The sequence below is a fragment of the Crocuta crocuta genome, unplaced genomic scaffold (genome assembly GCF_008692635.1).
Source record: "Crocuta crocuta isolate KB4526 unplaced genomic scaffold, BGI_CrCroc_1.0 scaffold218, whole genome shotgun sequence".
Classification (NCBI taxonomy): domain Eukaryota; kingdom Metazoa; phylum Chordata; class Mammalia; order Carnivora; family Hyaenidae; genus Crocuta; species Crocuta crocuta.
The window spans coordinates 7746582-7773739 of record NW_027533170.1 but is presented as its reverse complement, the minus strand read 5'-3'; the positions used below and the strand labels follow the sequence as shown (position 1 = coordinate 7773739).

Genomic DNA, 27158 nt, shown 5'->3' with positions numbered 1-27158 from the left:
AAACAAAAAACAGTTATCGAAAGCAATTAACTTAGTTTCATTCACTGACGTATTTCCAACCACTTACACTGCCATTTGGCACATACCAGGGACATGATACACTTTGGTTGAATCACTGAAGGGAAAATAGGTTTGTTCTCGATGGTTGTCTACTTGCCTTACTATCATTATACTTACTATCATAAGACACCACTCTCGGTGATTTTCAGTTTNCGACAGCCGCCGAGAACTACACTTCCCAGAATGCTTGGGTCCTCCCTTGAACTACATTCCCCAGAAGCGTTGCGGCCGTCCCTAACCCGCCTCCTTCCCCACCTCTCCGGACCTGCGCGGGACGCTGGGTATTTGCTGCCAGAGCGAACAGCTACGGGGTTTGAAGTCGGCCCAGCATCGCCCGGGGAGAAGTCCCGTATTCAGGCTGCTGTCCTCCAGGGCAACGCCGGAGCCCACGCCTGCGGAGCACGCCCGGGGAGGCGCGGTCTCCAGAGCCGCCGAGGTCCTGGCGAGGTGAGCGGCAGAGGTTCGGTGGAATGCGGGAGGGAGGACCGGGGCCTCTGAGGATGCGGCGCCGGGGCGCGGGGCACAGGCCCAAGAGGCGGGAGCAGGGCCTTTGTGGTGGCAGGAGGGCCAGGGGCCGGGCACCCCGGGATGTGTCCGCCGGCCCGGCACCGGCCGTCCCGCGCGGACGGGCCCCGGACCGCGGCAGGTCGGGCACTCGTCCCCATCGGCCCAGGCCCCGGCCACCCTCCCGCGCCCTCCCGACCGGTTCCCAGCGCGCTATCTGCCCAGCTACCGGCTGTCAGTGGACGCGAGGAGCTGTGTTTCCGCCCCTCACGGCGCCACTGCCCTCGGGGCGGCGGGCGCAGAGATGTGTTTTCCGCCAGAAGTGAGTTGTCCGCTTCCCCCCGCGGCAGAGCCTGGACGGGAACCCAGTTTTTCGGTTTCGGTGCCCGTTCCTTCAGACAGCAGCGCTCTGGCCGCCGCAGGAAAACTGATGTCCTCCCTTTCCGAAGCAGTTTTCTCCAAAAGTCTGGAAGAGATTCCTTGATAGGAGGGGAGTTGGGTGGGGAAAGCTTGCGGTGGAGAAAAGTTGTCCCATGCAGGCCGTGAGGTTGGAGCAGGTGTTCCGGAGGCGCGCGGTACGGATCCCGGTGCGCCCTCCCCGGCGGTGTGAACTGGGGCAAGGTGCTCCTTCTCTGCCCTCCCTCTCCTGATCTGTAGAATGGGGGTGCTGACAGTGGCAGCTGCGTTGCGGGACTGGACGGTGTTGGCTGTCCCTGGCATGCGGTGAAATTCAGGGAGTCGCTGCTGCTGCTGCCACGAAAGTCTACGCCCTTTTTCTCTGAGCCAGAGTGACCTCGCACTTCTCTGGTCCTGTCTGCTCCCAGCTCCTTCTGACTTCCCTCCCTGAGGGCAAGTGCGGTCATTCTCAGGGGGCGTAAGGATTTCAGAGTTGGTGCTTCTGATGGGTGGCAAGCAGAAGGGCTTCTCCCTCCTGGCTCCCTTTTTCTTCTTTCAGATCTGCCTTCCGGAGGCTCCACCCATCCTGGGGGAAGAGCCCAGAAAGAAGACATGGCTATTGGACAGAGGGAAGCAAGGCCTCGGGTGAGTTCATTGCTCCCTAAAATGTAGGAACAGGGTTTTTGTTTTTTGTTTTTTGTTTTTTAATCCTCAAACTGAAATTCTCTACTCAGTACAGTCTTCTGCAGGACCTGAAACTCAAGCCCTTTTTCCTGGTTCACCTTGTTAGATGGCGGACTGTGTAGGGAATGCTAACCTCCCTGCCAATGCATGTCTAACGTTTCTCTTTTCTTTTCCTAACAGACACTACTTTTTATTCATTAATCTCAATTCAGTGTCTGATTACTAACTTGACAGGTAAGAGGCCATGTGGGGGCAGAACAAACAAACATGCACACTTGGCAGTTCTTTTCTGGCCCTGCTTCCTTGGCTCGCCCTGGTCTTCCTCCCTACCCTTGGCTTTTTTCTTTCCACTCCTGAGTTTCCCATTATACTTTCCCTAGGTTTCTCCAACTCATCGTCTATAGCATTTTTTTTCCTCCCTCTTAACCTTGTGGATCACGTGCCTTGCTTCTGCATTCTCTTGAACACTGTTCTGCATTCTCAGAAAACTGCCATTGTCATCTTTATGGTGTGGAATGGGGGAGGGCCCATCCCGGAGGCCAGCGCATGAACAAGGAATGGCCGTGGTGGAGGGGACACAGTCGGAGAGGTCTGTTGATTGCAAGGGCAGAGAGAAGCCTCCTCGGGAAGCAGCCAGGAGGATCCTATGGGGCGTCAGTAGTGGAGAGGCAGGGTGTGAGGTGGCTAAGAAGCGGGGCTTTCCAGCCAGCCTGCCAGGTTTGAACCAGTCTCCTCGGTTGTTGTGTGCGGGCCTCAGACACAAGGCTCCTCTCTCTGCCTGTTTTCCTCACCTGGAAAGTGGGGCTCACAGCCACGCCTGCCTCACAGGGCAGGTGAGCGGATCACGTGAGTCCGTGCGCGGCAGGTGTTTACATCGGGGCCAGGCCCTTCGTGGATGGTCACCGTGTGGTAGCTATGGGAGGTGACTGATGTCCTTGCAGAAGTGCTGGGACAGATGGGCGCTGCCGTACCGTGTGTCCAGGACCCGGGAAATACGGGTCCTTCCATTACTCACCTCCATCTGGCAGTAGCAACTAATGTCGCCGGGGCACTTCTTGAGGGCTTTGCCTTTGTTCTCACTCCCGTGCCTGCGCAGCAATTATTATCCCCATTTTATACATGAGGAAACGGAGGCTCAAGGAAGCCCAGTGACCTGAATTCAAACCCCAGTGTGTCTGGCCTCTGGGTTCATGCTCGTTACTGTCCAGCCATCCTGCTGGTGCCTCCCTCAGAACTCGGGGCCGACCCAGCCCCTGCCTTACCAGAGCCCTTCCCGCTGTGACCAGAGTCCTTCCTACTGTGACCAGAGCCCTTCCCTGCTGTGACCAGAGCCCTTCCCCACTGTGACCAGAGCCCTTCTTGCTGTGACGCTGTGTTTCGGACCCATGAAACGCGCTAGTGTCTGATCTTCGGCCCAGGGCCTGCCATTGCATGTTCGAGCTGCTTTTCTCTAAGGCTCCCTCTTCCATTCCACCGGAGCCACGTTGCTGTCTTGGCCAGAATCTTCTCCATCCGTGTGTGTGAGTGAATCCACGTGGTGTTCTCTGTAACCTCACCTGCTGCCCATCTGTCAGCTGCACAGCCTTGTGTGTAGAAGTCCGTGACAGGGTGTTTAAGACCAGAGAGAATATACCGAGTGCTGGGTTAAAAGAGAACTTGAATTATTGTCCTGCCTCTGCCACTAAGAAAGTATGTGACCTGGGTCTTGACTGCCCTGGACCTTCTGGTCCTCATCTCTAAAATGAGGATTGAACTGGAAACGGCATACGATCCTGTCCAACTACACAGTTTACTTTCATTGGTTAAATCATTGCACCCAGTTTTCTTGTCTGTCAGTTTGATCATAAATTCTTATGAGGGCTAAGATTATATCTATATTAACTATTTCTAAGTTATCTTATTATACATGTTTTGACTGCTCATGTTTAAAATTTCAGAGAACAGGAACTCCTGAGTGGCTCAGTCAGTTAAAACTCCAACTTTGGCTCAGGTCATGATCTTCTGATTCGTGAGTTTGAGCCCCACGTTGGGCTCTGTGCTGACAGCCCAGAGCCTGGAGCCTGCTTTGGATTCTGTGTCTCTCTCTCTCACCCTCCCCTGCTGTGTGCTTGCTCTCTCTTTCTCTCTCTCAAAAATGAAATAAACTTAGAAAAAAAATAGGTAAAATTTCAGAAAATGAAAAATATACACATAAAGAAGAAAGTGAAACACTGTTGCCCCAGCATCTAGAGAGAGTTGCTGTCGCCCCTTTGGCACACGTCCATCAGAATCACTTTCTATTCACTTTGGTTTTACACTGATGTATGTATTTGTATGTACATAGGTCTACGTGTTTTACCATTTTAACTTTTTTATGGTGACAAAATACACATGACATTATCACCTTAGCCCTTTGTGCATTAAGTATGTTCACACTGTTGTGCAGCCATCACCACCATCCATCTCATTCTGTAAATCATCCCATTTCTTTCTTAACCCCATGAGGTTGGCGTGGAGAGGCAGGTTTGCAGAGTGGTTAAGAATGAGGCCTTGGCCATCGTCCAGATTGAAATTCTACCTCTACCCCTGAGCAGCTGAGATATTGTGATTCATAGTATGAAATATATATTTGGTCTTCATCTCTGTTCCTGGCATGAAGGAGATTGTAAGGGTTTTGGAAGCTAAATGATGAATAATAGTTGGTTTTTATTCTTGAGATAACTTGAGAGCTAGAAAGGTGAAATTGCTATGTTTTGTTGTTCCTAACAAGCCGTTTCAACCAAGCCAGAGTTGATATGAATGAGCTGACTTTTGAAAAGCCCCTGAAGATCCAATCCAATCAGAGGAGCCAACGTTGATTAGAGGGTTCGAACTTTCAGGCCCTCTATGCCAACCCAGGGGCCATTCATGCCTGCGTAATGGCCAGTGATTTGATCCGTTGTGCCTCTGTAATGAAGCCTCCATCAAAACCCAGAAGGACAGGGTTCAAGGAGCTTCTGGGTCGGTGAACGCTTGTCGATGGGGAGAATGGTGCATCCAGGGAGGGCGTGGAAGCCCACACCCTTTCCCACATACTTTGCCCTGTGCACCTCTTTGGTCTGCTCTCAGGAATATCCTTTTGGAATAAACCAGTAATCTATTAAGTAAATGTTTTCCTGCATTTACCACTTGAGCGAATTAATTAAACCTGAGGATTAGTTGTGGAAACCTCCACAATTTATAGCCATTTGGTAAGAAGCATAGATTACTCTCTGGATTTGGTATTGGCATCTAAAGTTGAGGCAGTCATGTGGGACTGAGCCCTTAACCTGTGGAATCTGGAATTGGACTCTCCCTGGGTAGATGGCGTGAGAATTGAGTTAAATCATAGGACACCTAGCTGGTGTCACACAATTGCTTGGCTTGTGGAAAACCCACAGGTCTGGTGTCAGGAGGAAAGCAGTATTGTAGTGTTGAGAGTCCTTATGCAGGGGGAGTGAGTTTTCCTCTATACCAGCTGTTTGGCTTGCACAAATTTCTTGTGCAAGATGGGGGCGATATAGTACCTGTTCTATAGAGCTGTTGTAAAGAGAAGTATTTACGCTAAAGGTTAATATAAATCTCTAAGAACAGAACTTGGTCCAAAAAAGCTTTCAATGAATGATAGCTATTTGTATTTCCATTTATTATTGTCCTCTGGCTTCAAGATAGTGTCTTAAGCTTGTTAACCTAACTTAAGCCTGCATCAGTGATTCTTTAGGTTGTACATTTTTTGCTCTCTGTAACATGATAAATACCTTGGATGTGCCTTTCTGCACACTGTTCATTGTGATACAAATATAGTAATTGATAATTTAAAAGATAGGTATTTAAAGATTTTAAATGTGCCTATTATCAAATTGTCATCAGGAAGGTTATTCTAATTAACATTCCCACTAATGTCCTTAAGTCCTCCCCACATCTCCTTATAGTGGTTAACACAGGGCCTGGTTAATACTTCATGCTGCTAAGTATAGACTTGTCACTGGCTGATTGTTCATTAAACAAGTGACCCAGAACCATGGGAACCTAGAATAACATCAGAGGCATTTCATGGGAGCCCATCTACCTCCCTCCCCACTGTCACCCTTCTCCACTCTGTGTGATGGGAGGCCCAGGGTGAGCTGGGATGGCTTGTCATTGCAGGTGTCCGTGACATTCGAGGATGTGGCTGTGCTCTTTACGCGGGAGGAGTGGAGAAAGCTGGGTCCTTCTCAGAGAAGCTTGTACCAGGAAGTGATGCTGGAGAACTATAGTAACCTGGTTTCATTGGGTAAGGAAATCTGCCCCGTGGATGAAAAATTCAGAAATTAGCATAAGTTGGATAAAAGCCCCAGGTCATCAGGAACTTCTTTTGAGGGGTACCTGGGTGGCTTAGTCGGTTGAACACCCCAACTCTTGATTTCGATTCAGGTCATGATCCCAGGGTCATGGCATCAAGCCCATGCTCAGCATAGAGCCCATTTGGGATTCTCTCTCCCTCCCTCCGCCCCCTACCCCATTCACGCTGTCTCTAAAACGAAACCGAACAGTAACAAAAAACAAAAGAACCCATCTTTAGTTGAGTTTTGCCTTAGGTTTGTGTTAGATCACCATAAATAAATCTTAAACACATTTTCCCTCTTTAGGCCTGGAATTGCCCCACATATAGAAATGAAGGAGAGGATATTGATAATCCTCCCTTTTCCTCTCTATAATTGCACATTAGAGGTTTCCTCAGAGTTCGGGTGTCATTTCACTGATGTTTCTGAGGTTTGCGCGCACCTCTCTTAACAGAGGGCTTTGTTCACTGGACCTACCATTTACCTTTCTTGCTTGGCTTTCCCAGGGGTCAGCAAGCTCTTTCTGCAAAGGGCCAGTTAGAAGATATTTTAGGCGTTGTGAACTACATTTGGTCTCTGTAACATATTCAGACTCTTTTTTTTCCTTGTCCACTGGTCTTTGCTCGGAGGGCCATACATAAACAAACAGCTGTCTAGACTTTGCCTATGATACATAGTTTCCAGACGGCTACCATCTTAGAAAGGGAGCCAGATGGGTGTTTCCTCATTTTCAACAAGCTACTTTGTTCAAAATCCTTTCCACATACCTGTTTACAAGTACTAATTGAGTCTGCACATTTAACATATTCCCTCTTCTATGGAAAGCTAATGTTACTCCATTAATCAAAGCTGAAGATTTATCGTATTTCGCTAATATACACTATTGCGTAGCCACGTCCTCCAGGTCCCCACAACATGCCCTCACATCGTGGGGCACAGCTGGAGCAGCCCCCTAGAAGCTCTTGCGCTCAGGTCTGCAATGCCTCTTTGAGTCAAAACAAAACCAAGCCTTTTGTGTGTGTGTGTGTGTCGCTCTCTCTCTCTTTTTTTTTTTTGTCTGTGAGTAGGACTCCTGTTTTCCAAACCAAAAGTGATCTCCCTGTTGCAGCAAGGAGAAGACCCCTGGAGGGTAGACAAAGAAAGTCCTGGAGGCCCCTCTCTAGGTGAGTGGCCGGGACTGAGGAGCCCGGGAACTGCTTTGGGCAGCAGACCGTTTACTAAGTGGACGGTGGGGCTTGGAGATGCTGGTGGGGGGTTTCTCAGGGGCCTCTGTCTTCCAGATGTGGTGGTGAGGGGACACTGAGGCCCCAGGTGGGAGCCGCCTCTGTGATAATTACCTCCCAAGTGAATCTCTCGGGATCTCCTCTCTTCTTTCCTGTTCTCGAGGAGGGCGGCACCTCAGGTGTTCCGTCAGCAAACAGTGTGTTTGAGGAATGGCAAAGAATCCGTTCTGCCTGAGGCTCAGGGGCTGTATGTGAGAGAAGCAGCTGAGAAAGGAGAGGGTGTCAGAAAGCTGGCAGGGGCCATGCCACCACGTGCTTTGACACGATTCTTGCAGATGGACTGTCCCATGGAGGTAAGGATTTTAAACAGAAGAATGATATGGTCTTGGTAGTTTAGAAAAATTGGCCCAATTCTGAAGCAATGTAGATGTCCTTAGATAAAGGCATGGCTTAGGAAGCTGTGGCGAGTCCCTGCCCTGGCATAGAGCACCATGCCAGACAGAAGAGCACGCTGGTGTGGCCAGAGCTCCAGGGCAGGTCACGGAGCACGATGGTGATATTCCAATTGGAAAGCACCAATTGGTGTTTAAGGAAAATTCCATGGCTGTTCGTACATATAATATGCATGGAAATGCAGAGAAAAGGGGACACACCTTAGCTGGTAGTTCCACTTGGAACGGAATCGAGACTGGGCAGGATGCAAGAGAGCTTTATTTGTATATAATCTTATTGGGTCACAGAGAATACATTCATGGGGTCCTTATATAATTTTTACTGGACCAAAGTGGGTCGGCTACTTGGCGAGGTGTAGACAGACTACACCAGGTGGAACTGCCTCACAGGGTCAACTTTATTTGTACAAACAAGGAGATCGTGGAAAATAATTCACAAAGCCATGTCTCCAGGGACAAGGGAAAGAAGGCTGCTTTTATTAGGGCTTGGGATGGATTTAGAGAAAGGGATTCTAGCACCATAGGGAGGTGAAGGTCACTCTGGCACTGCTGATTGATCTGCTCAGGTGATCGACTCAGGTGGCCTCCTCAAATGTTTCTTTTTCTGTTCCAGCAGTTTGTAAGCCTGACCACCAGGCAGAAGCTTGTAGGAGTTTAGTTCCTAAGTTCAGGGAGTTAAGGTGGCAACAACTGGAATTTAATAAGAACGGTCACCTTGGAAGCATTGTGGGGGATAGACTTAAAGTGAAGGAAAAGCTGACATGGAACCTTCCGGAGACCCCTGCAGTCATGTAGGCAAGATGCTTCTAGTGGGGTCCAGTAGGGAAGACATGGGGCCCCCTGTTAAGGGCCCCCTGTTAAGGGTGTAGCTGAGTTCTCTGTGGGATAGGTCTCACTTGAGGCGCGAGTGGAAAGCTTCGGTAGAGATGCTGGTGGACAGTTGTTTGAGGTCTGTGGGGACTCAGAAGGGACGTCAGGGAGCCCTGGGTACAAAGGTGGCAGCTGAAGCCTCGAACTGACCAGGTGGGGGCACAGAGCACAGGACAGAACCCCAGGAAACCTCACCATTTACGAGGTGGGTTAGGAAAGAAGAATCTGGCTGAGCCTGAGAAGTCATCAGAGGAGAGGAACGGGAGGCGGCTGTCATGGCAGTTGGGGACAGAGAGCTGATGGGGGAGGTCGTGGGGGTCAGGGCTCTGGAGCATCTGGGTTCAAACCCTCACCCACGGCTTCCCTGTCTCATAATAAAGGGTGAGTGAGCTCCGCGCTGCACACTGGTGATGTGACATTGACAGAAAGACCCAGGTCCTGCTGGCTGGGGGTCACAGTCGAGTGGGGACACAAGTGTTGGGGAACTGAGCACAGAGAGGGTGTGGAATGACAACTGGTTAGGACCCACAGGAAAGATGCAAAGTGCTGTGAGAACAGCAGGAGGGGGGCTGCGGGAGGAGACTGGTGGGCTGCACAGAGGCGCAGCCAGAGTGGGGCGGTGCAGCAGGAGGGGGTGGACCTAGCAGCAGGAGGGGTGAAGGTGTGGAGGGCGGGGGGCCGTGTGGGCAAAGGCTGCCAGAGGAGGCGGGATCTGAGGATGCCGAGAGAGTCCAGGCTCAGGAAGGGGCATGGGTGCTGCAGAGAACGGAAGGCAGCAGGTGCTGACGGGTGCCAGGAGACAGCAGCAGGGACCACATCCCACGGAGCCGGGGACACCCCGATGCAGGATTTGTTCTGCACGTGCAGTGCGTGAGGGGTCGGGAGTACCTGGCCACAGACCCAGGTTTACCCTCTGCAGAGATCAGCCTGCAGGCGACAGGGAGCCTGTTGGCGTGGAAGTGGGGGCTGGTCCCAGCTGTCGTCAGGTCCACACAGAGTCAGTGATGGTCCCCCACGCCATGGGTCCCACAGAGGACCTACAGGACAGGCTGACTTGTTCTCCAGCCCCGGGACCGGGGAGCCTTGTTCTCACAATAAGTTGAGGTTTTTTGATGTGGGACCCACCCTTGTATTTCTATCTTTTTAACGCTGATTTGTGAAACCAGAGTTCTGTGGAAGCTGACAGGCCAGCACAAAGTGATCAGGGAATGCAGCATCAGGGAACCAGTTGAGGGTGAGGAGGGGCCTCAGTGCCACTTTTGAGTGTGAGCCGGGTCTGACCTGAAAGGTCAGAGGAAGAGAAGAAGGAATCATTCCCTTTGCCCTGACCTCGGGAGCCTCTGATCCATGAAGGAATCTCTTGAGTGAAGTATTCGTTGGATTAAGGGGAATAGATGGTGTGACTGGAGTCCAAGCTGCCCTGAGAGGCTCTGGGGGCCCCTGGGTAGGGGGGTAGTGGTCCGGTCAGCCTCCTCCTCCAGTCTGGGGAGGTGTCCCTGAGGGCAGGCCATGGGTGGATGCCAGGGGAAGGAATGACATCACAGCTGACCAGTGTGTGCATGTCTCTGGACAGGATGATCCCCCTCCCTCTTCCCTTGGAGATGGAAGTCACGTGGGCCACCCTGGGCGTGCTGGCACGTGGCTGTGTGTCCTGCACCCCTGGGGCGCCTCAGAGCACCTCCCCCTCCCAAGGGCAGCTCACCCCCTGCGTGCACAGGCGAGGGACCTGGTGTTCACGGAAGTGCCTCAGGCTGTTCACTCTAGACCCGAACCAAAACCTTCCCCTCGAGCAGCCAAGGACGGAAAAGCCCGTGCTTCTGGGGTACGGCTCCAACGTGATTAGGCCAACTTGTACATCATGAGTTTGCTTTACACCCAAATGTGGAAATATTCCTGAAATATCAAATTTTTAAATGCAGGGATTATCCAGGTAAACAGGTACCTCCAATGAAAATATCTTCTTTCCCATCATTTTCTCTTCCTTTGTTATCTCAATGCAAGCAGCCTTGTAGGGTGGCCTGAACCTGTGCCACCTGGTCAGCCCAGGGGTCACCTGGGGCCTGCCTTCCACCCACGGAGCAGTGCCGTGGCTGCCCCTGCATAGGGGGTGGGGTTGTCTCCTAATTTGCATGAAGATGCTGCCCTCCTTAGCAGCCTAGGGACCCAGCAGGTGGTGGTTTAGAGTCCATCTCTTCGGAGGTGCAGGCAAAGCCCAGGTGCTCCATGGCCGTGTCTGGTATGTTCGGGTCAGTATTGTCCTTGTCCCCTGCCCTCCCCAACAAGACCCCTGCATGGCCCTACACCTCCCACCTGCCACCAACATCTCTTCTTGTAGCTGCCAGAATGCTCTGTTAAAAGGTAAATCAGGTCATCTCACTCCTACCTGTGCAAAACTTTGCGTGGCTTCCGTCACATGGAGCACAGTGCAGAGTCCCCAGAGTGGCCTCTGGAGCCTACATGGTCTCGCCTGGCTCCCCCTTCACCTTCCCCTCCTTCCACTCTGCCCTTCATCCAAGGACCGTAATCACTGTGGCCGCCCCGCAGGGTCAGGCCAGCCAGGCAGACTCCCACTCCTGGCCCTCTGCTCTTGTCTTTCCCTTCCCATTCTTCTTCCTGATGACCGCAGGCCCACTGTCACTTCCTTGAGGTGGTGCTTTATTGAATAGATCCAGCTCAACACTTGTTGCCCTCCCTCCACATCCTATATCCCCTTCAGCGTGCTCTGTTTTCCTCAGGGTGCTTCTCACGGCATGAGGCACATACTCATTCATATCCCTTCTCGGGATCATAAACTCCCTCTGGCGGGATTGTCTGATTGGCTCCCATTTCCCTAGTACCTAAAACAGAGTCTGGTCAGAGTAGGCTTCCAGTTAATGAAGACATGAATGACTTGGCTAGGTTGCGGGTGATAGAGACAGAAAGGAGTGAGCCCATCTCAGAGACACTTGGGAAATAAGAGAAGCAGGGCTTAGAAATGGATTTGACATGAAGATAAAGTAGGTGGGTTATGAGGGAAGCTTGGTTTCTGGCTCTTGGATGGTCAGTGGTCTCATTCACTGAGATAGTGACCCCACAAGGAGATCAGATTTGGGGGATGGTAGAAATAGATAGGGTCTTGGATGAATTAAGTTGTTTTGGGGTGACCCACTGATCCCAGGGGAGAGGTCAAATAACTTGTTAGATTTGGAGTAACACCCCTCAAAATATAGACTGTGTGTGAAATGTCAATATGGGAGACCCTGGTCAATACTGGGTAATTGAAATAGTGGGTAAGTTTGAATCAGCCTATGGACTTTGTTCTGAGTACGGTAAGAGCTAGAAAGAGCCCAGGACTCAATCTCGAGGAACTCTGGCATTGGGGCCTTCAACTGGTATGCGAAGGCATCAGGGGACAGTCTTGTAGGACTGAACCCTTAACCTGTGGGGTCTAATGTTGTCTCCAGGTAGCTCGCTGAATTGAGTTGAATTGTAGGACACTCAGGTAGTGCCTTCACCTGGGTTGTTGCGTGTTGGTAGTGTGGGAACCACCGCTCTCCCCTCCACGGGAATTGGCGCACAGCATTCAATTAGCTTATAGGCAAAAATAACTTCACGCAATAGGCAGGCCAGATCCGAGGACCCAGAGGTCATCCTGTGGGACCAAAAGGGTCGTTGGCTTCACACAAGATAGAAATCAAACTCGAACAGAGAGGAAGTGAGAGCAAAGTTTATTGAAGATACAGAGAGAGCACAGATACAGAGTGTCTGAGAGACTCAGGAAAGAAGAGTGTGTCTCATCTTTGGGGTCCAAGGTTTCTACTGAGGACAGTGGTCTGGCGTATGTGTCCTCTCAGGCAGCCAGGGACAAGTGCTCAAGTGCCCTCTGTGAGTCACTTATTCCCTGGAGCCAGGGGTCTTGGGTCAAGGTGTCTCAAGTCACTAGTCTTTGAAGTACCTGAGGACTCCACCCCGTCACCCCTTAGATGTTACTTGTTGTGCCGGAAGACTCCAAAGATAGCATTAACTCCTCGACCTTTACAAGGAGGACATAATTAAGGCACATGTGAGGCGTGGATGCACACAGAGGCAGGAAAAAAAAGCCTTTCATGGAGTCCCTTCTGTTTCCCAATCTCCGTAAGCTTAAGTGATTATGTGTACAAGTAGAGTTCTTATCTTTGAGAAGTGTGTTCTGACACAGGATGGATAAAATGACAAAGTATCTGGGATCTATCTGGCCCCTGGAAGAGATGTAGGGTGTGCAGTAGTGTATTCAGCCTGCTCTAAGAATCCCACACTGTGTGGCTTCACCAGAAATTTAGGGTGTCCTAGTTCTCGAGGCTAGAAATCCAAAGTTGAGGCATTGATGGGCCACGCTCCCCCTGAGACTCCGTGGCTCTGGGGGTGGCCCAGAACCCGTGTTCCTTGGCTTACAGCTGTGCCACTCCAGTTTCTGCTGCTTTTGTCACTTGGTGTTCTCCCTTTGTGCCTTCACACGGTCTTGTCTCTGCGTGTGCCTGGGGACACCAGTCATACTGGATGAGGACCCAGCGATCGCATCTTAACTTGATTAAATCTTCAGACCCAGTTTCCAAATAAGGCCACACTCAGAGTTACTGGAAGTTAGGACTTCAGCCTAGCCTTTTGGGGGACACTGCTCAACTCCTTAACAAGGCAATAGATGAAACAGCATCAGTGACGGCTGAAGCCAGCTTGGAAATGCACTGTGCAGCTCACTCTACTTTTTGTAGATGTTGAACATTTTCCATAATAAAAAGCTTTGAAAGTTAGAATTAGCAACAAAATTTCGAAAACAGCATTTCTTTTTCACACACGTGGAGGAGGTATATAGATGTGCATACTACCCCGTCGTGACATTCTAATTCCTAATTAGCTCTCTTTTACCTTTTTATATTTATGCCTGGCCTTGCTGTTTATCTTTGATGCTTTTATACACTGTCTGCATAGCCTCCTTTGCTTGATGCATGAGCAAGGCAGCCTTCCCAGCTTCTCATACCTTTCTAGCATCATGCCTACCAGTGGCACCTCTAGATTAACTCTATAACGCGTTCCTGTTTGGAGTGACCATGAGTGTGATCACCCATATGATGAACTCCCACCACCCACATCATGTCCTGTCCTGGAAGGTAACTTCAAGTGCTTGAATCGTGTGTGTGTGCGTGCGTGTGGTTGTGTGTGTGTGTGAGAGAGAGAGAGAGAGAGATATGGAACTGAGAATGTTTGACATTGTTCAAATCAGGAATATGTAAGTAATTAAGGAAAAGTAACAAAACATTTCGTATAGAATTCAGATGCCCTCAGGAGGATCTGTATATAGGGCATGCTAATCTGCTTGCAGAGAACACTTGTGGTACAAAAGGAAGTCTAATATATTTAGATGTGGGTAGGTATATAATTTATATCTAATACAAAGGTATGTAATATAGGGGTTCCTGGGTGGCTCAGTCAGTTAAGCGTCCGACTTCAGCTCAGGTCATGATCTCATGCAAGCCACACGTAGGGCTATGTGCCGACAGCTCAGTGCCAGGAGCCTTCTTAGGAGTCTGTGTCTCCCTCCCTTTCTGCCCCTCCCCTGCTCATGCTGTCTCTCTCTCTTTCTCAAAAATAAATAAACGTTAATTAAAATAAAAAGATATAGAATAAATATTTTAAATATTGTGTTAAGTGCTATAATAAGGGGAATGGAGGTGGAAACTCTGTCAAGAAAGGACTCTGTTAACTTCTGAACTGAATCTGAGGTACAGAAAGGAATTTGGCATGAGGGAAAGTGAGGAGGACTACAGATCAAGAAGAGTATGCACAATGAAGAGAAGGGTCATGAAAATATTTTTGGAGTCTTTCATGGCTTTGGACTCTGATCCCAGACTGCCTTTCTGAATTCATGCTCTCCCGATCACTCTTACACTCACTTTCTTTAAATAGGTTTGTTTTATTTATTTTCTCCACCCTAGTACTTCAGTTCCCATTAATTCTTCTATATTGCTTAAATCTTACATTTTTCTCTTATGTTTTCCTTTTACATTTGGCCAGATACCAAGACCTTATTTAAATACCATCAATACTTACATATATTTTCTACATTTGGTCTCAGTAGCCAAATATGATATCACGGTTTTTTCTTCCTCTCCAGGATGGAAAAGCGGTCACAAAACCACGAAGTCAACTCAAACGCAAGATTCTTCATTTCAGGAGCTGGTAATGAGAAGATCCAAAAGGAACGGACCCTGGGACTTTAAATCAGAAAAACCCTGCACTTATGAATACAGATTAGAGAAAAAGCAAGAGAAAAAAGAGAGTGTTCAGACAGTTTTAGTCACCCACAAAAAAATCCTCACTGTAGAAAGAAGCCATAAAGATACTGAATTTGGCCAAAAGTTCAGCCCAAAGTCAGTCCTTGTTAAGCAACAGATGGTTCCCAGAGAAGAAACACCACCCAAATGTGAAATGCAAGGAAACCGCTTCAAACAGAATCCGTATTTACTTAATCAACCAAAAATCAACACAGCAGAGAAACGCTATAAATGTAGTATATGTGAAAAAACCTTCATTAACACTTCGTCCCTTCGCAAGCATGAGAAAAACCATAGTGGAGAGAAATTATTTAAATGTAAAGAATGTTCAAAAGCCTTTAACCAAAGTTCAGCTCTTATTCAACATCAAATAACTCATACTGGAGAGAAACCCTACGTATGTAAAGAATGTGGGAAGGCCTTCACTCTTAGTACGTCCCTCTATAAACACCTAAGGACCCATACTGTGGAGAAATCCTATAGATGTAAAGAATGTGGTAAATCCTTCAGCAGAAGGTCCGGCCTTTTTATACATCAAAAAATCCATGCTGGAGACAATCCCCATAGATATAATCCGGGGAGGAAGGCATCTGGCCTTTCTGGGTGTCAGAGAATTCACCTCAGAAAGAAGTCCTATTTATGCAACGAATGTGGAAATGCCTTCAAGTCCAGCTCATCCCTGCGTTATCACCAGAGGATTCACACAGGAGAGAAACCTTTCAAGTGCAGTGAATGTGGGAGAGCCTTCAGTCAGAGTGCGTCTCTTATTCAGCATGAAAGAATTCACACTGGAGAAAAGCCCTATCGATGTAACGAATGTGGGAAAGGTTTCACTTCCATCTCCCGACTTAACAGACACCGAATAATTCATACCGGTGAGAAGTTTTATAACTGTAATGAATGTGGTAAAGCCTTAAGTTCCCACTCGACGCTTATCATTCACGAAAGAATTCACACTGGAGAGAAACCATGTAAATGCAAAGTGTGCGGGAAAGCCTTCCGGCAGAGTTCAGCTCTCATTCAGCACCAGAGGATGCACACCGGAGAAAGACCCTACAAATGCAACGAGTGTGGGAAGACATTCAGGTGCAACTCCTCCCTTAGTAACCATCAGAGAATTCACACAGGAGAGAAACCGTATCGATGTGAGGAATGTGGGATATCTTTTGGCCAGAGTTCAGCTCTTATTCAGCATCGCAGGATTCATACAGGAGAGAAGCCCTTTGAATGTAACACGTGTGGGAAAAGTTTCAGACAGAGCTCATCACGGATTGCCCATCAGAGGATTCATACTGGAGAGAAACCCTATGAATGTAATACATGTGGGAAACTTTTCAACCACAGGTCATCTCTTACTAATCATTATAAAATTCATATTGAAGAGAACCCCTAGAAAGTAGATTTGCATGTGTGAAAGCCTTAAACCAAAGCTCCTCAGAATACATGAGTGAAATAACAAATGTCATAGATAGGAAAAATCTTCCTGTCTAGGAAAAACACAGGCCTAATCAGATACCAGATTCCAAGGATAATCCTAGACTATGTAATAGTGAGGAAAGTAGAAAGCGTTTGTGCCTGTCAGGCACTTTTTAAAATAACCTAAAATGAAGAATTCACTACTGGAGACCCTTCAGGCATTTGTAAAATAATTATTCTCTTCCTACAGCAGTGTACGCTAAAGGTCATATGTGATTGTCATAAACATCTGGGTGAGGGGAGGTGTGCCCTGAATTTCTCATTAAAAAGACACTTCTAAATCGGTAATCTTTTTTTTTTTTACAACACTCAATAGCATATAAAAGATGTTATCAAATTATACACCTCTAGAGAAAAGGACCAAATAAAAGATTAAAAAAGAACTATAAACTACCTCTCAGGTTTCTGGGGTTTGTCCTTTTCCTGACCTGGTGTCAATTCTGTGCATGGATTTCGTTTACAAGTAGAAATAAAAGTCTGTTCTCTTCATCCTTGGTTCTTCTAGTAATTGCTGTGAATTGAGGATTTTCTAACCTATTGCACATTCTGTTCTCAGAATTTATTTGTTTTTATTTAGCTGTGAGGTCGTTCCTTATAAAAGTTTACCTGGTATACACAGAGCTGTCATCCTGGGTACATTAAATGGGAAAATAAGCAATTATTTCAAATATAAATCTGTTAAATATATATAAATTCGCAGCAGAAGGAGCTAGCCAAAAAAGTTTCATGAAATACCTGCGCCAAGAGATTGAAAGGTACGTCAGTCATTTCATGACATAAGCTGACTTGGTTTGCCCATGTGTCACACAATTTCAGGAAAACAAAAAGCAATGATAATCAACTCAGGTTATTTTTTGTTCTTTATTTTTTTACCCTTCCTTTGGGGCAGGTACTATATTGCACACTGTTAGTCTTTTTAGAAAAAAATTTAATGTTTATTTTTTGAGAGAAAGAGAGGATGTGAACGGGGAGGGGCAGAGAGAGACAGAGGATCTGAAGCAGGCTCTGTGCTGAGTGGAGAACCCGATGCAGGCCTCAAATTCACAAACCGGGAGATCGTGACCTGAGCCAAAGTCAGACACTTAACTGACGGAGCCACCCAGGTGCCACTATACACTGGTAGTCTTAAGAAAGCCACAACTCAGAGATGCCATGAATTTGGGGAAAGGAGATGGAAGGGAGTTGAGAGACAAGCAGATGAGGAAGCAAATTATGTCACAGTATGTAAATGTAGCTCTAACAAGCAAATTGATAAATTATTACAGTGCATTGTAGTACAAACATGTTAGGAATTTGCACAGGTTGAAGAAAGAAGAGATCGAACCTAGCCAAGGGAACCTGGAGACCAAGCTTTCGAGAGACAGTGTGCCTAAGCCAGACTTGGGAAGAATTGGAACTCTCCGGAGGGTGAAATGACCATTCTAAATAAGAGGAGACTACACCTGCGTAAAGGTACATGTCAGTAATAATAAGGACACCTTTGTGGAAACTCAAGTACGGAACTGATGAGTAACAGAATGATCTGTTACAAATTAGAGTCACACACCAATGCCAGAAAACAAAAGGCCTATTTGCCATGTGACAAAGTTAGAATTTTATCCTAAATTGATGGAATCAATTAAAGATACTAAAGGAAGGGCACCTGGGTGGCTCAGTTGATTTAAGTGTCTGACTCTTGGTTTTGGCTCCAATCATGATCTCATGAGTTTGCGGGATGGAGCCCTGCACTGGCTCCGCACTGATTGTGTGTGATGCCTACTCGGGATTTTCTCTCTCCCTCTCTGCCCTTCCCTCTCCTCTCCCTCAAAATACATAAACATTAAAACAAAAATTTTTTAAAGATATTAAAGGAAATTGTTCTAGCAGTGATGTGTAGAAGATGAATTTAGGGGGTTGAAGAAAGATGGACACCTAGAAATCTGGGCTGTGGTAATTCACATGATCTGTGAATGAGAGACCAAACTCACACAGGACAGATGGATAGAGAGCAGAAGGCAGATGATGTATTGAATTAAGAAGATGTGGTGTTCCCAAGCAAATAAATGAGGCTGGTGAGTGAGAAGATGCTAAGCTGACCCAGGTAGTGTTGCCAGGCATGTTGTATATATTGGATATGTCTTGTATTTAATGATTTTGTCCTGCATCCTATATTGACTTTGTCAGGCCACCCTTAATGTAATCCGTTGTGGTGGGTTTTTTTCCCCTTTCCCCCAATAATGAAAATTCAGCTCTTTTTCTGCTTCAGGAATTGGTACTTAAGTTGTTTAAACAGCAATGCTAGCTGAAATTCGTATTTCCACAAATAAAGATCTAAACAGTCCCTTATAGTCCCCTGTATTTTCGGCTGAGGGAAGACCACAAGAAGGGAGAATGGCAAGTCTTGTTTCCCATATTAATTTTTTTTTCATGTTTATTTCTGGGAGAGACAGAGTGCAAGGAGAGGCGGGGCAGAGAGGGAGACACAGAATTTGAAGCAGGCTCCAGGCTCTGAGCTGTCAGCACAGAGCCCAATGCAGGGCTTGAACTCATGAAACATGAGATGATGACCTGAGCCGAAGTCAGACGCTTAACCAGCTGAGCCACCCAGGTGCCCCTCTCGTTTCCCACATTAAAGAAAAGATAAGACTTCTCTTTACCAAAGCCTCAAGTTGTAAACCAGGAATCACTGTTAATTAGAGATGACTTTGGATCAGTCGCATGCTCTGAAGATCAGTAACAGCAGCCATGCCTCTGAAAGTGAAGAGTCAATGACAGACTCCAGCTTCTGAAAGTCAACTTGTTAGTAGACCACCCCATGCCTCTAGACAGTCAGCAAATGCCTCACTCCAGTGACCATAGAAAGTATGCCAGTCACCAACAGCCTTATTCCAGTGATCACACTAACAGTTGAAAGTCTGCTAATCTATAAACGTACTTTTGAAAATCCACCAATCCCTAGACCAAGTTTTCCAAAACCTATATAAGATCAATTCTGGCTTTCTTCAAGGAGGCTGTTCTTTCCAAATACAGCTTTTCCTTGCAGGCATGCATTAAGTTTACCTCTTCTGCATTATATGTCAAGTTCAATTTATTGTTAGCTTGCAACCATTTCAAGTTAATTGTTGAATCACAATTAGCTTATCACCTCGTCACATGAGTGGCAAAGGCACTAATGAGGCCATGAAATGATCATATTCAATATTTTCCAATTCTTACAGTGATTGCTATCGTCTGTGTCAGGATAAAATACTGCAATAATAAACATGTAATTGTTCCTTTTACTATTACAGGGATTATTAAAGATCTAAAATGCTTCATCTTATTTTAGCCCAAGATGCAAGTAATCACAAGACAGGAAAAAGTCATTTTGCTTTTGGAAGGTTTTTCTCATGAAAAAGGCTTGCTTAGAAGGCTATTGCAAGTAAAATCCCTCCTAAAGGAGACTTTGGAAATAGAAAATTTTTGCAGAATCTCACTTATTAAGTTAGGAAAATGGTACTGTTTTTGGTAGAGATAATACCAATGCAAATTTTGGTGAATGTGCTTAAGTGTAGACAGTTTATTCAAAGTTGAAATAGAGTGTCATGGATTCTATGGAAGGTGTTGGTGAGTCTGCTCATACTCTGTATTTCTGCATAATACTGCCCTTTCTATGGACCCTGAAGTAATTATATGAATTGTTGCATCTCACTTCAGCTGTTAGACATTTGAGCAGTTATAGGATTTTTGTGATTTTGCTTGCATTCAATAATCATCAAGTGTCTAGCATTGAAAAACTCGGACTTCCAGTTTCAGCTAGGACATGTAAACAACCTAAAATTATCACTTCTATTCTAACCAGAAAAGCCTGCACAAGCTGAAAATCAAGGACTCTTCTTTCTGAGAACTTAGGTTACTGGGAAAATCACAAGGCTGATCTGGAGAGACAGACCTATCCAGAGAGAGACACAGCCAAGGTCTGCTTACTGGGAGCTGAAGCTGCTGGAGACACAAACATCTGGGGACATTTAAGTGAGAGTTTAGGTGAATTGCTGAAGGTTGAGTGTGGACTAGCTTGAGAAGAAAGAACTTCTATCACCCACAGTCTTCAGAGGTCCCCCACATCTCCAACGCCATAAGCTCTAGAAATCCATTTGGATTTCCATGGTGGTGACCCGAGAAACATCCCCATGGGGCTCTAGCAAGAGAAGCATCACCATTGTTAAAAATACCTTGAGTCTTTTCCACTAAAGAACCTAAAGTTTTCTCCTGAGGAAAACTTTACCAGAGTCTTATGTTAGTGGGATTAGGACATTTCTCCCACTTTAGTGCCCTCTAACCTTTCTGTCTAAGGAGAAAATACACAACAGGGACCAGGGCTTCAAGGAAACAGATTGGAAATGCTGCAACCAGGGGAGGGATATATGGTATGGAAGCCAAAAGTTACACCACTGAAGAAACAGTTGAGTCACTCCCGGCCCTGCACACAGGCCCACTAAAACTGAGACTCAAAAATGAGATTTAATTGGGACACTTGCGTGACTCAGTTGAGCATCCAGCTAGATCTCAGTTTAGGTCTTGATCTCAAGGTCATGAGTTCAAACCCTGCATTGGGCTCCATGCTAGGTGTGAGGCCTACTTAAAAAAAATTCTTTTTAAAGATTTGAGGCATCTGGGTGGCTCAGTTGGTTAAGTGTCCAACGCTTCATTTCAGTTCAGGTCACAATCTCAAGGCTGTGAGATGAAGCCCCGTGTTGGACTCTCGGCTGAGCATGGAGCCTGCTTAAGATTCTCTTTATCCTCTCTCTCTCTCTCTGCCTCTCCCCCACTCACACTCTCTCTTAAACATAAAAATAAATAAAACCCTTTACAAAAGACATTTAATTGGAAGATTATACAATCACCCACCCACCCACAGCTTGCCACCATAGCAACAGGGCTTTGGTATAACAACACAGCAGACAGAGCTCCAAGACAGATTCCTTGAGGAGAGTTCAGGGAAGCCAAAGTCAAGAGTAGAGAAAAAATAAGATACAAGCAGAATTTGAAGCCTCTGGCACCTATGGTTGCCCAACTCCTAGCCACATTAACTAAATCTATTAGTGTATTAAAAAGAACAATATACCATGACTGAGGGAGATTTACCCAGAAGTCAAAAGTTTGTACAACATATGAAAAATGCATATTAGTATTAAACTGCAATAGTATAATGAAGGCAAAATAAACACAGATTTACAAAATCTTGATGCAGAAAAAGCATTTCACAAAACCCAACACCCTTTCATGATTAAAAACACTGACCTAGGAATAGAAGGGAATATCTTTAACATAATAAAGTACATTTATGAAAAACCCACAGCCTGCATCATACTCAATAGTGAAACACTGAAAACTTTCCCCCTAAGATTAGAAACAAAGGGGCGTGTGGGTGGTTCAGTTGGTTGTGTGTCCGACTTCAGCTCAGGTCGTGATCTCACAGTTTGTGGGTTCGAGCCCCACATTGGGCTCTGTGCAGACAGCATAGAGCCTGCTTTGTATCCTCTATCTCCCTCTTTCTGCCTCACCCCCTACTCTTTTGGGGGGCCTGGGTGGCTAAGCATCCAACTTCGGCTCAGGTCATGATCTCATGGTTCGGTTAAGCATCCAACTTCGGCTCAGGTCATGATCTCATGGTTCGGTTAAGCATCCAACTTCGGCTCAGGTCATGATCTCATGGTTCGTGAGTGTGAGTCCCACATCAGGCTCTGTGCTGACAACCAGCTCAGAGCCTGGAGCCTGTTTCAGATTCTGTGTCTCCCTCTCTCTCTGACCCTGGTCCTGCTCATTCTTTCTCTCTCTCTCTGTCAGAAATAAAACATTTTAAGAAATTAAAAATTAAAAAAAGAAACAAGACAAGAGGGCCTGCTTTTGCCACTTGCATTCAACACTGTGCTGGAAGTTGTAGCAAGAATAATTAGGAAGAAAAGAAGTAAAAGGCATCCAAATTAGAAAGGAAGAATTAAAAGTCTCTATTTGCAGAATGACAGGACTTTATATATAGAAAATCCTGAGTAATTCACACAAAAAAATCTATTAGAATTCATAAGTGAGTTCAGCAATATTTCAGGATACAAAATTAATATGCAAGAATAAGTTTTATTTCCATATGCTAGTAATGAAAAGTCTACAAAGTAAATTAAAGCAATTTAATGTATAATAGCATCAAAAAGGATAAAATACTTAAGGAGAAGTTTAACCAAGGAAGCTAAGGCTTGTACAAAGAAAATTATAAAATATTGCTGAAAGAAATTGAAGAAGATATAAGACCTAAATCAACAGAAAGACATTTGATATTCCTAGACTGGATGACATAATATTATTAAAATGGCAAATACTCCCCAAATGATCTACAAACCCAATGCAGTCATTATCAAAACACCAATGGCTTTTTTGCAGGAATGGAAAAGCAGAGTCTAAAATTCATATGCAGAGGTGCCTGGGTTGGTTAAGCACCTGACTCTTGAGTTTTGCTCATGTCATGATCTCACAGTTCGTGGGACCATGCCCTACATCGGGCTCCACACTAACAGCACAGAACCTGCTGGGGATTCCCTGTCTCCCTCTCTGCTCCTCCCCAACTTGTTCTGTCAATAAATCAACATTTTAGAAAGGAAAAGAAAAAGAAAGAAAACTCTTATGCAATTGTGAGAGACCCTACATAGTGGAAACAATTTTGAAGAAAAATTTGGAAGACTCACATTTCCCAACTATAAAACTTACTACAAAACTACAATAATCAAAACGGTATGGTATTGACATATAAACACAGATTAATAGAATCAGATTCAGAGCCCAGAAATAAACTTACATATCTATTGCAAGTGATTTTCTGACAAGGGTAACAGACCACTGAATGGGAAAGAATGGGAGTCTCTTCAATTAATGGTGCAGAGATCATAGGATGTCCACATGCAAAAGGAGGGATCTGCACCCCTACCTCACACTACATATAAAAATTAGCTCCACATGGATCAAAACATAAATGTAAATACTAAAACTGTAGAATTCTTAGAAGGAAACAGGTGGAAATCTGCTTGACCTTGAGTTAGGTAAAAGTTTCCCAGGTAGGACACAAAATACAACAAAGAAAAAATAGGTAAATAGGGCTTTGTTGAAATTAAAACTTGTGTATCAAAAGACACTAGTCAGGGCGCCTGGGTGGCTTAGTTGGTTAAGCGTCCGACTTTCGCTTAGGTCATGATCTCGCGGTTCATGGGTTCGAGCCCCACGTTGGGCTCTGTGCTGACTGCCAGCTCAGAGCCTGGAGCCTGTTTCAGTCTGTGACTCCCTCTCTCTCTGACCGTCCCCAGCTCACGCTGTCTCTCTCTCTCTCTCCTAGAAATAAATTAAAAAAAAAAATTTAAAAAAAAAAGACACTATTCAAGGGCCTCTGGCTGGCTCGGTCATGAAAACATGCATCTCTTTTTTTTTTTTTCTTTTTAGCGTTTTACTTATTTTTGAGAGCGACAGAGAGACAAAGCACAAGTGAGGGAAGGGCAGAGAGAGAGGGAGACACAGAATCTGAAGCAGGCTCCAGGCTCCAACCTGTCAGCACAGAGCCTGACATGGGGCTCGAACTCTTGAACCATGAGAGCATGACATGAGCCAAAGTCATATGCTTAGCTGACTGAGCCACCCAAGTGCCCCGAAGCATGTGACTCTTGATCTGGGGGTTGTGAGTTCAAGCCCCACGTTGGGTGTGGAGATGACTTAAAAAAAAAAAAGAAAGAAAGAAAAGAAAAGAAAAAAAGATCCTTGCAAAGCATAGATCTTCTAAACCTCCTAGTGTCTGACAGAACAGAGGGCCCAGAAATAAACCTATGCTCATGCGGTCAATCCACAACTAAGAAGTCAAGAATATACTATAGGAAAAAGACCATCTCTTCAATAAATGGTTCTAGGAAAACTAGATAGCTACATGCAAAAGAATGATCGGACCACTTTCTAACACTACACTACACACACACACACACACACACACACACACGCACACACACAAAACTCAAAATGGATTAAAGACCTAAGTCTGAGACCTGAAACCACAGAAATCCTGAATCATGGCAGTAATTTCTTTGGCACTGGCCTTTGCAACTTTTTCTAAATAGGTCTGCTTAGGCAAGGGAAACAAAAGCAAAAATAAACTATTGGGACTTCACCAAAATAAAAGCCTGTTGTACAGTGAAGTAAACTGACATCAAAACAGAAAGGGAGACTCTTTTTTTTTTTTAATACTTTTATTTATTTCTAGGAGAGAGAGAGAGACAGCGTGAGCAGGGGAGGGTCAGAGAGAGAGGGAGTCACAGACTAAAACAGGCTCCAGGCTCTGAGCTGGCAGTCAGCACAGAGCCCGATGCGGGGCCCGAACCCACGACACGCAAGATCATGACCTAAGCGAAAGTCGGACGCTTAACTGACTAAGCCACCCAGGCGCCCCAGGGAGACTCTTAAAAGGGAGAAGACATTGGTCAAGGATACATCATTAATGGGGTTAATATCCAAAATCTATAAAGAACTTCTACAACCCAACACACACACACACACACACACACACACACACACACACACACACCACATCTGATTTTCAAATGAGCAGAGGACCTGAATAGAAATTTTTCCACAGAAGGCATCCAGGTGGCCAATTGACACATGGAAAGATGGTCAACATCACTCATCATCAGAGAGTGTAAATCAAAACAACAGTGAGCTATTGCTTCACACCTGTCAGAAGGACTTGTATCAAAAAGACAAGAAATAACACATTGGCAAAGATATGGAGAAAAAGGAACCCTTATTCCTTTTATAGGAATGTAAATTGGTTATAGGAATGTAAACTGGGGGGTGCCTGGGTGGCTTAGTCGGTTAAGCGTCCGACTTTCGCTTAGGTCATGATCTCGCAGTTCGTGGGTTCGAGCCCCGCATCGGGCTCTGTGCTGACTGCCAGCTCAGAGCCTGGAGCCCGTTTCAGTCTGTGACTCCCTCTCTCTCTGACCCTCCCCTGCTCATGCTGTCTCTCTCTCTCCTAGAAATAAATAAAACATTAAAAAAAAAAAAAGGAATGTAAACTGGTACAAACACTGTGCAAAACAGTATGAAAGTTCCTCAAAAAATTCATAGAAATACCCTAGGACCCAGGGGCGCCTGGATGTCTCAGTTGGTTGAGCATCCAACCCTTGATTTAGGCTCAAGTCCTGATCTCGTGATTCAGGAAATCAAGCCCCACTTCAGGCTCTATGCTGGCAACGTGGAGCCTGCTTGGGATTCTCTCTCTCCATGTCTCTCAGCTCCTCCCCTGTGCTCATTCTTTCTCTCTCAAAATAAAAAATAAGGAAGTAACATGTGATCCAGTAAATCTACTATTTACTGAAAGAAAATGAAAATATTAATTCAAAAAGATACATGCACTCCTGTGCTTGTTGCAGCATTATTTACAAGAGCCAAGATATGAAGGCAATCCAAGTACCCATCAGAGATAAATGGATAAGGAAGATGTGGTATACATTCACAATGAAATATTACTTGGTCATAAAAAAGAACAATGAGATCTTGTCATTTGTAACAATGTGGATGGACCTAGAGGGTACGGTGAAACGCCGGACAATAACAGATACCTCATGATTCCATTTACGCGTGGACACAAGACAAACAACAAAAACAGAAACAGACCCATAAATACAGTTGGTGGTTGCCAAAGGAGAAGGATGTGGGGGGTGGTGTGGGCGAAATGGGTCAAAGGGGGTGGGAAACACAACCTGTCAGTTGTGGAATGAATAAGGCATAAGGATAAAAGGTACAGCATAGAGAATGTAGTCAGTAATATTATAATAGCATTGTACGGGGATAGATGCTAGCTCTACTTGTGGTGAGCATAGCATGACCATAGAGTTGTTGAATCACTATGCTGTACACCTAAAGCTAATGTAACATTGTGTGTGAACCATACCTCAATGAAATAAAAAAAAAAAAGATTATCTTCAAAGGTGCAACAGAAAAGGTGATTACTGTCTAACGGCAAAGAAGTCAGAAGAAAACGGAATGATGCAGAATACAGAACAGCCCCATCACTCCAAAAGTAAAGTGTGCACAATGCTGCAAGAAAATAAGTGCCACCTAAAAAGTCTAGTCTCAGCAAAATTCAAAAAAACACTATGCTTAAGAAGCAGTTGAATCAAAGGACTAAAGGAGGGTGAGGAATTTTGAAGAGGGGAAATTATGAAAGGAAAAATGAAGGCTAAAAAAAAATCATTGAAAAGACATCACTAAGGTACAAAAAATAAATAATTGGCCTAGAATTCTATACTCTTGGTTTACTATTATAAAATATATTCCAATTAGGGCCACCTGGGTGGCTCAGTCAGTTGAGTGTCCAACTCTTGATTTGAACTCAGGTCATGATCTCAGGGTGTGGGACTGAGCCCCATGTCAGGCTCTGTGCTAAGCGTGGAGCCTGCTTAAGGTTTTTTTCTCTCTCCCTCTACACCTTCCCCTGCTCATGCACGCTCTCTGAAAACTTTTCAAAAATAGTAAAGAATGTATATATGACAAGTGAATATAAAAAAAACAACAACAGGGGTGCCTAGGTGGCTCAATCAGTTGAGCATTTGACTTCAGCTCAGGTCATGGTCTCCCAGTTCATGAATTCCAGCCCTGCGTTGGGCTGTGTGCTAACAGCTCGGAGCCTGGAGGCTGCTTCGGATTCTGTCTCCCTCTCTCTCTGCCCCTCCCCTGCCCACACTCTGTCTCTCTCCTGCTCTCAAAAACAAACCAACTTTTTAAAAAAAATTTTAAGAAAATAGAATGATAAGATCATTTTGGTTAATCCAAAGGAAAACACTTAAAAACAAGAGTAATATAAGAAAGGAGTCAAAAAACAAAACAAAAACAAAAACAAAA

At 45.7% G+C, this 27158-nt stretch overlaps 1 protein-coding gene across 3 annotated transcripts; it reads left to right on the top strand.

Moving 5' to 3' along the window:
* The first annotated feature begins 322 nt into the window (after nucleotides 1–322).
* Nucleotides 323–16760, top strand: ZNF354A (zinc finger protein 354A). Of its 3 annotated transcripts, XM_077746302.1 has the most exons (5): nucleotides 323–507; nucleotides 1222–1605; nucleotides 5788–5914; nucleotides 7031–7126; nucleotides 14636–16760. In XM_077746302.1, exons 2-5 carry the CDS (start codon nucleotides 1573–1575, stop codon nucleotides 16186–16188), a joined length of 1809 nt encoding a protein of 602 aa, XP_077602428.1. In that variant the 5' UTR covers nucleotides 323–507; nucleotides 1222–1572; the 3' UTR covers nucleotides 16189–16760. The 3 variants fall into 3 exon arrangements, with proteins under 3 accessions (XP_077602428.1, XP_077602427.1, XP_077602429.1); XM_077746301.1 differs by having other exon boundaries at nucleotides 323–1605; XM_077746303.1 differs by lacking the exon at nucleotides 7031–7126 and having other exon boundaries at nucleotides 323–1605.
* The last annotated feature ends 10398 nt before the right edge of the window (nucleotides 16761–27158 follow it).

Bases quoted from the DNA above. Each gene is read 5' to 3' on its own strand.
- ZNF354A (XM_077746302.1), top strand. From the start codon at position 1,573: ATGGCTATTGGACAGAGGGAAGCAAGGCCTCGG. The intron at 5,915-7,030 runs GTAAGGAAATCT...GTCTGTGAGTAG, and splicing joins TAGTAACCTGGTTTCATTGG to GACTCCTGTTTTCCAAACCA. The intron at 7,127-14,635 runs GTGAGTGGCCGG...CTTCCTCTCCAG, and splicing joins TCCTGGAGGCCCCTCTCTAG to GATGGAAAAGCGGTCACAAA.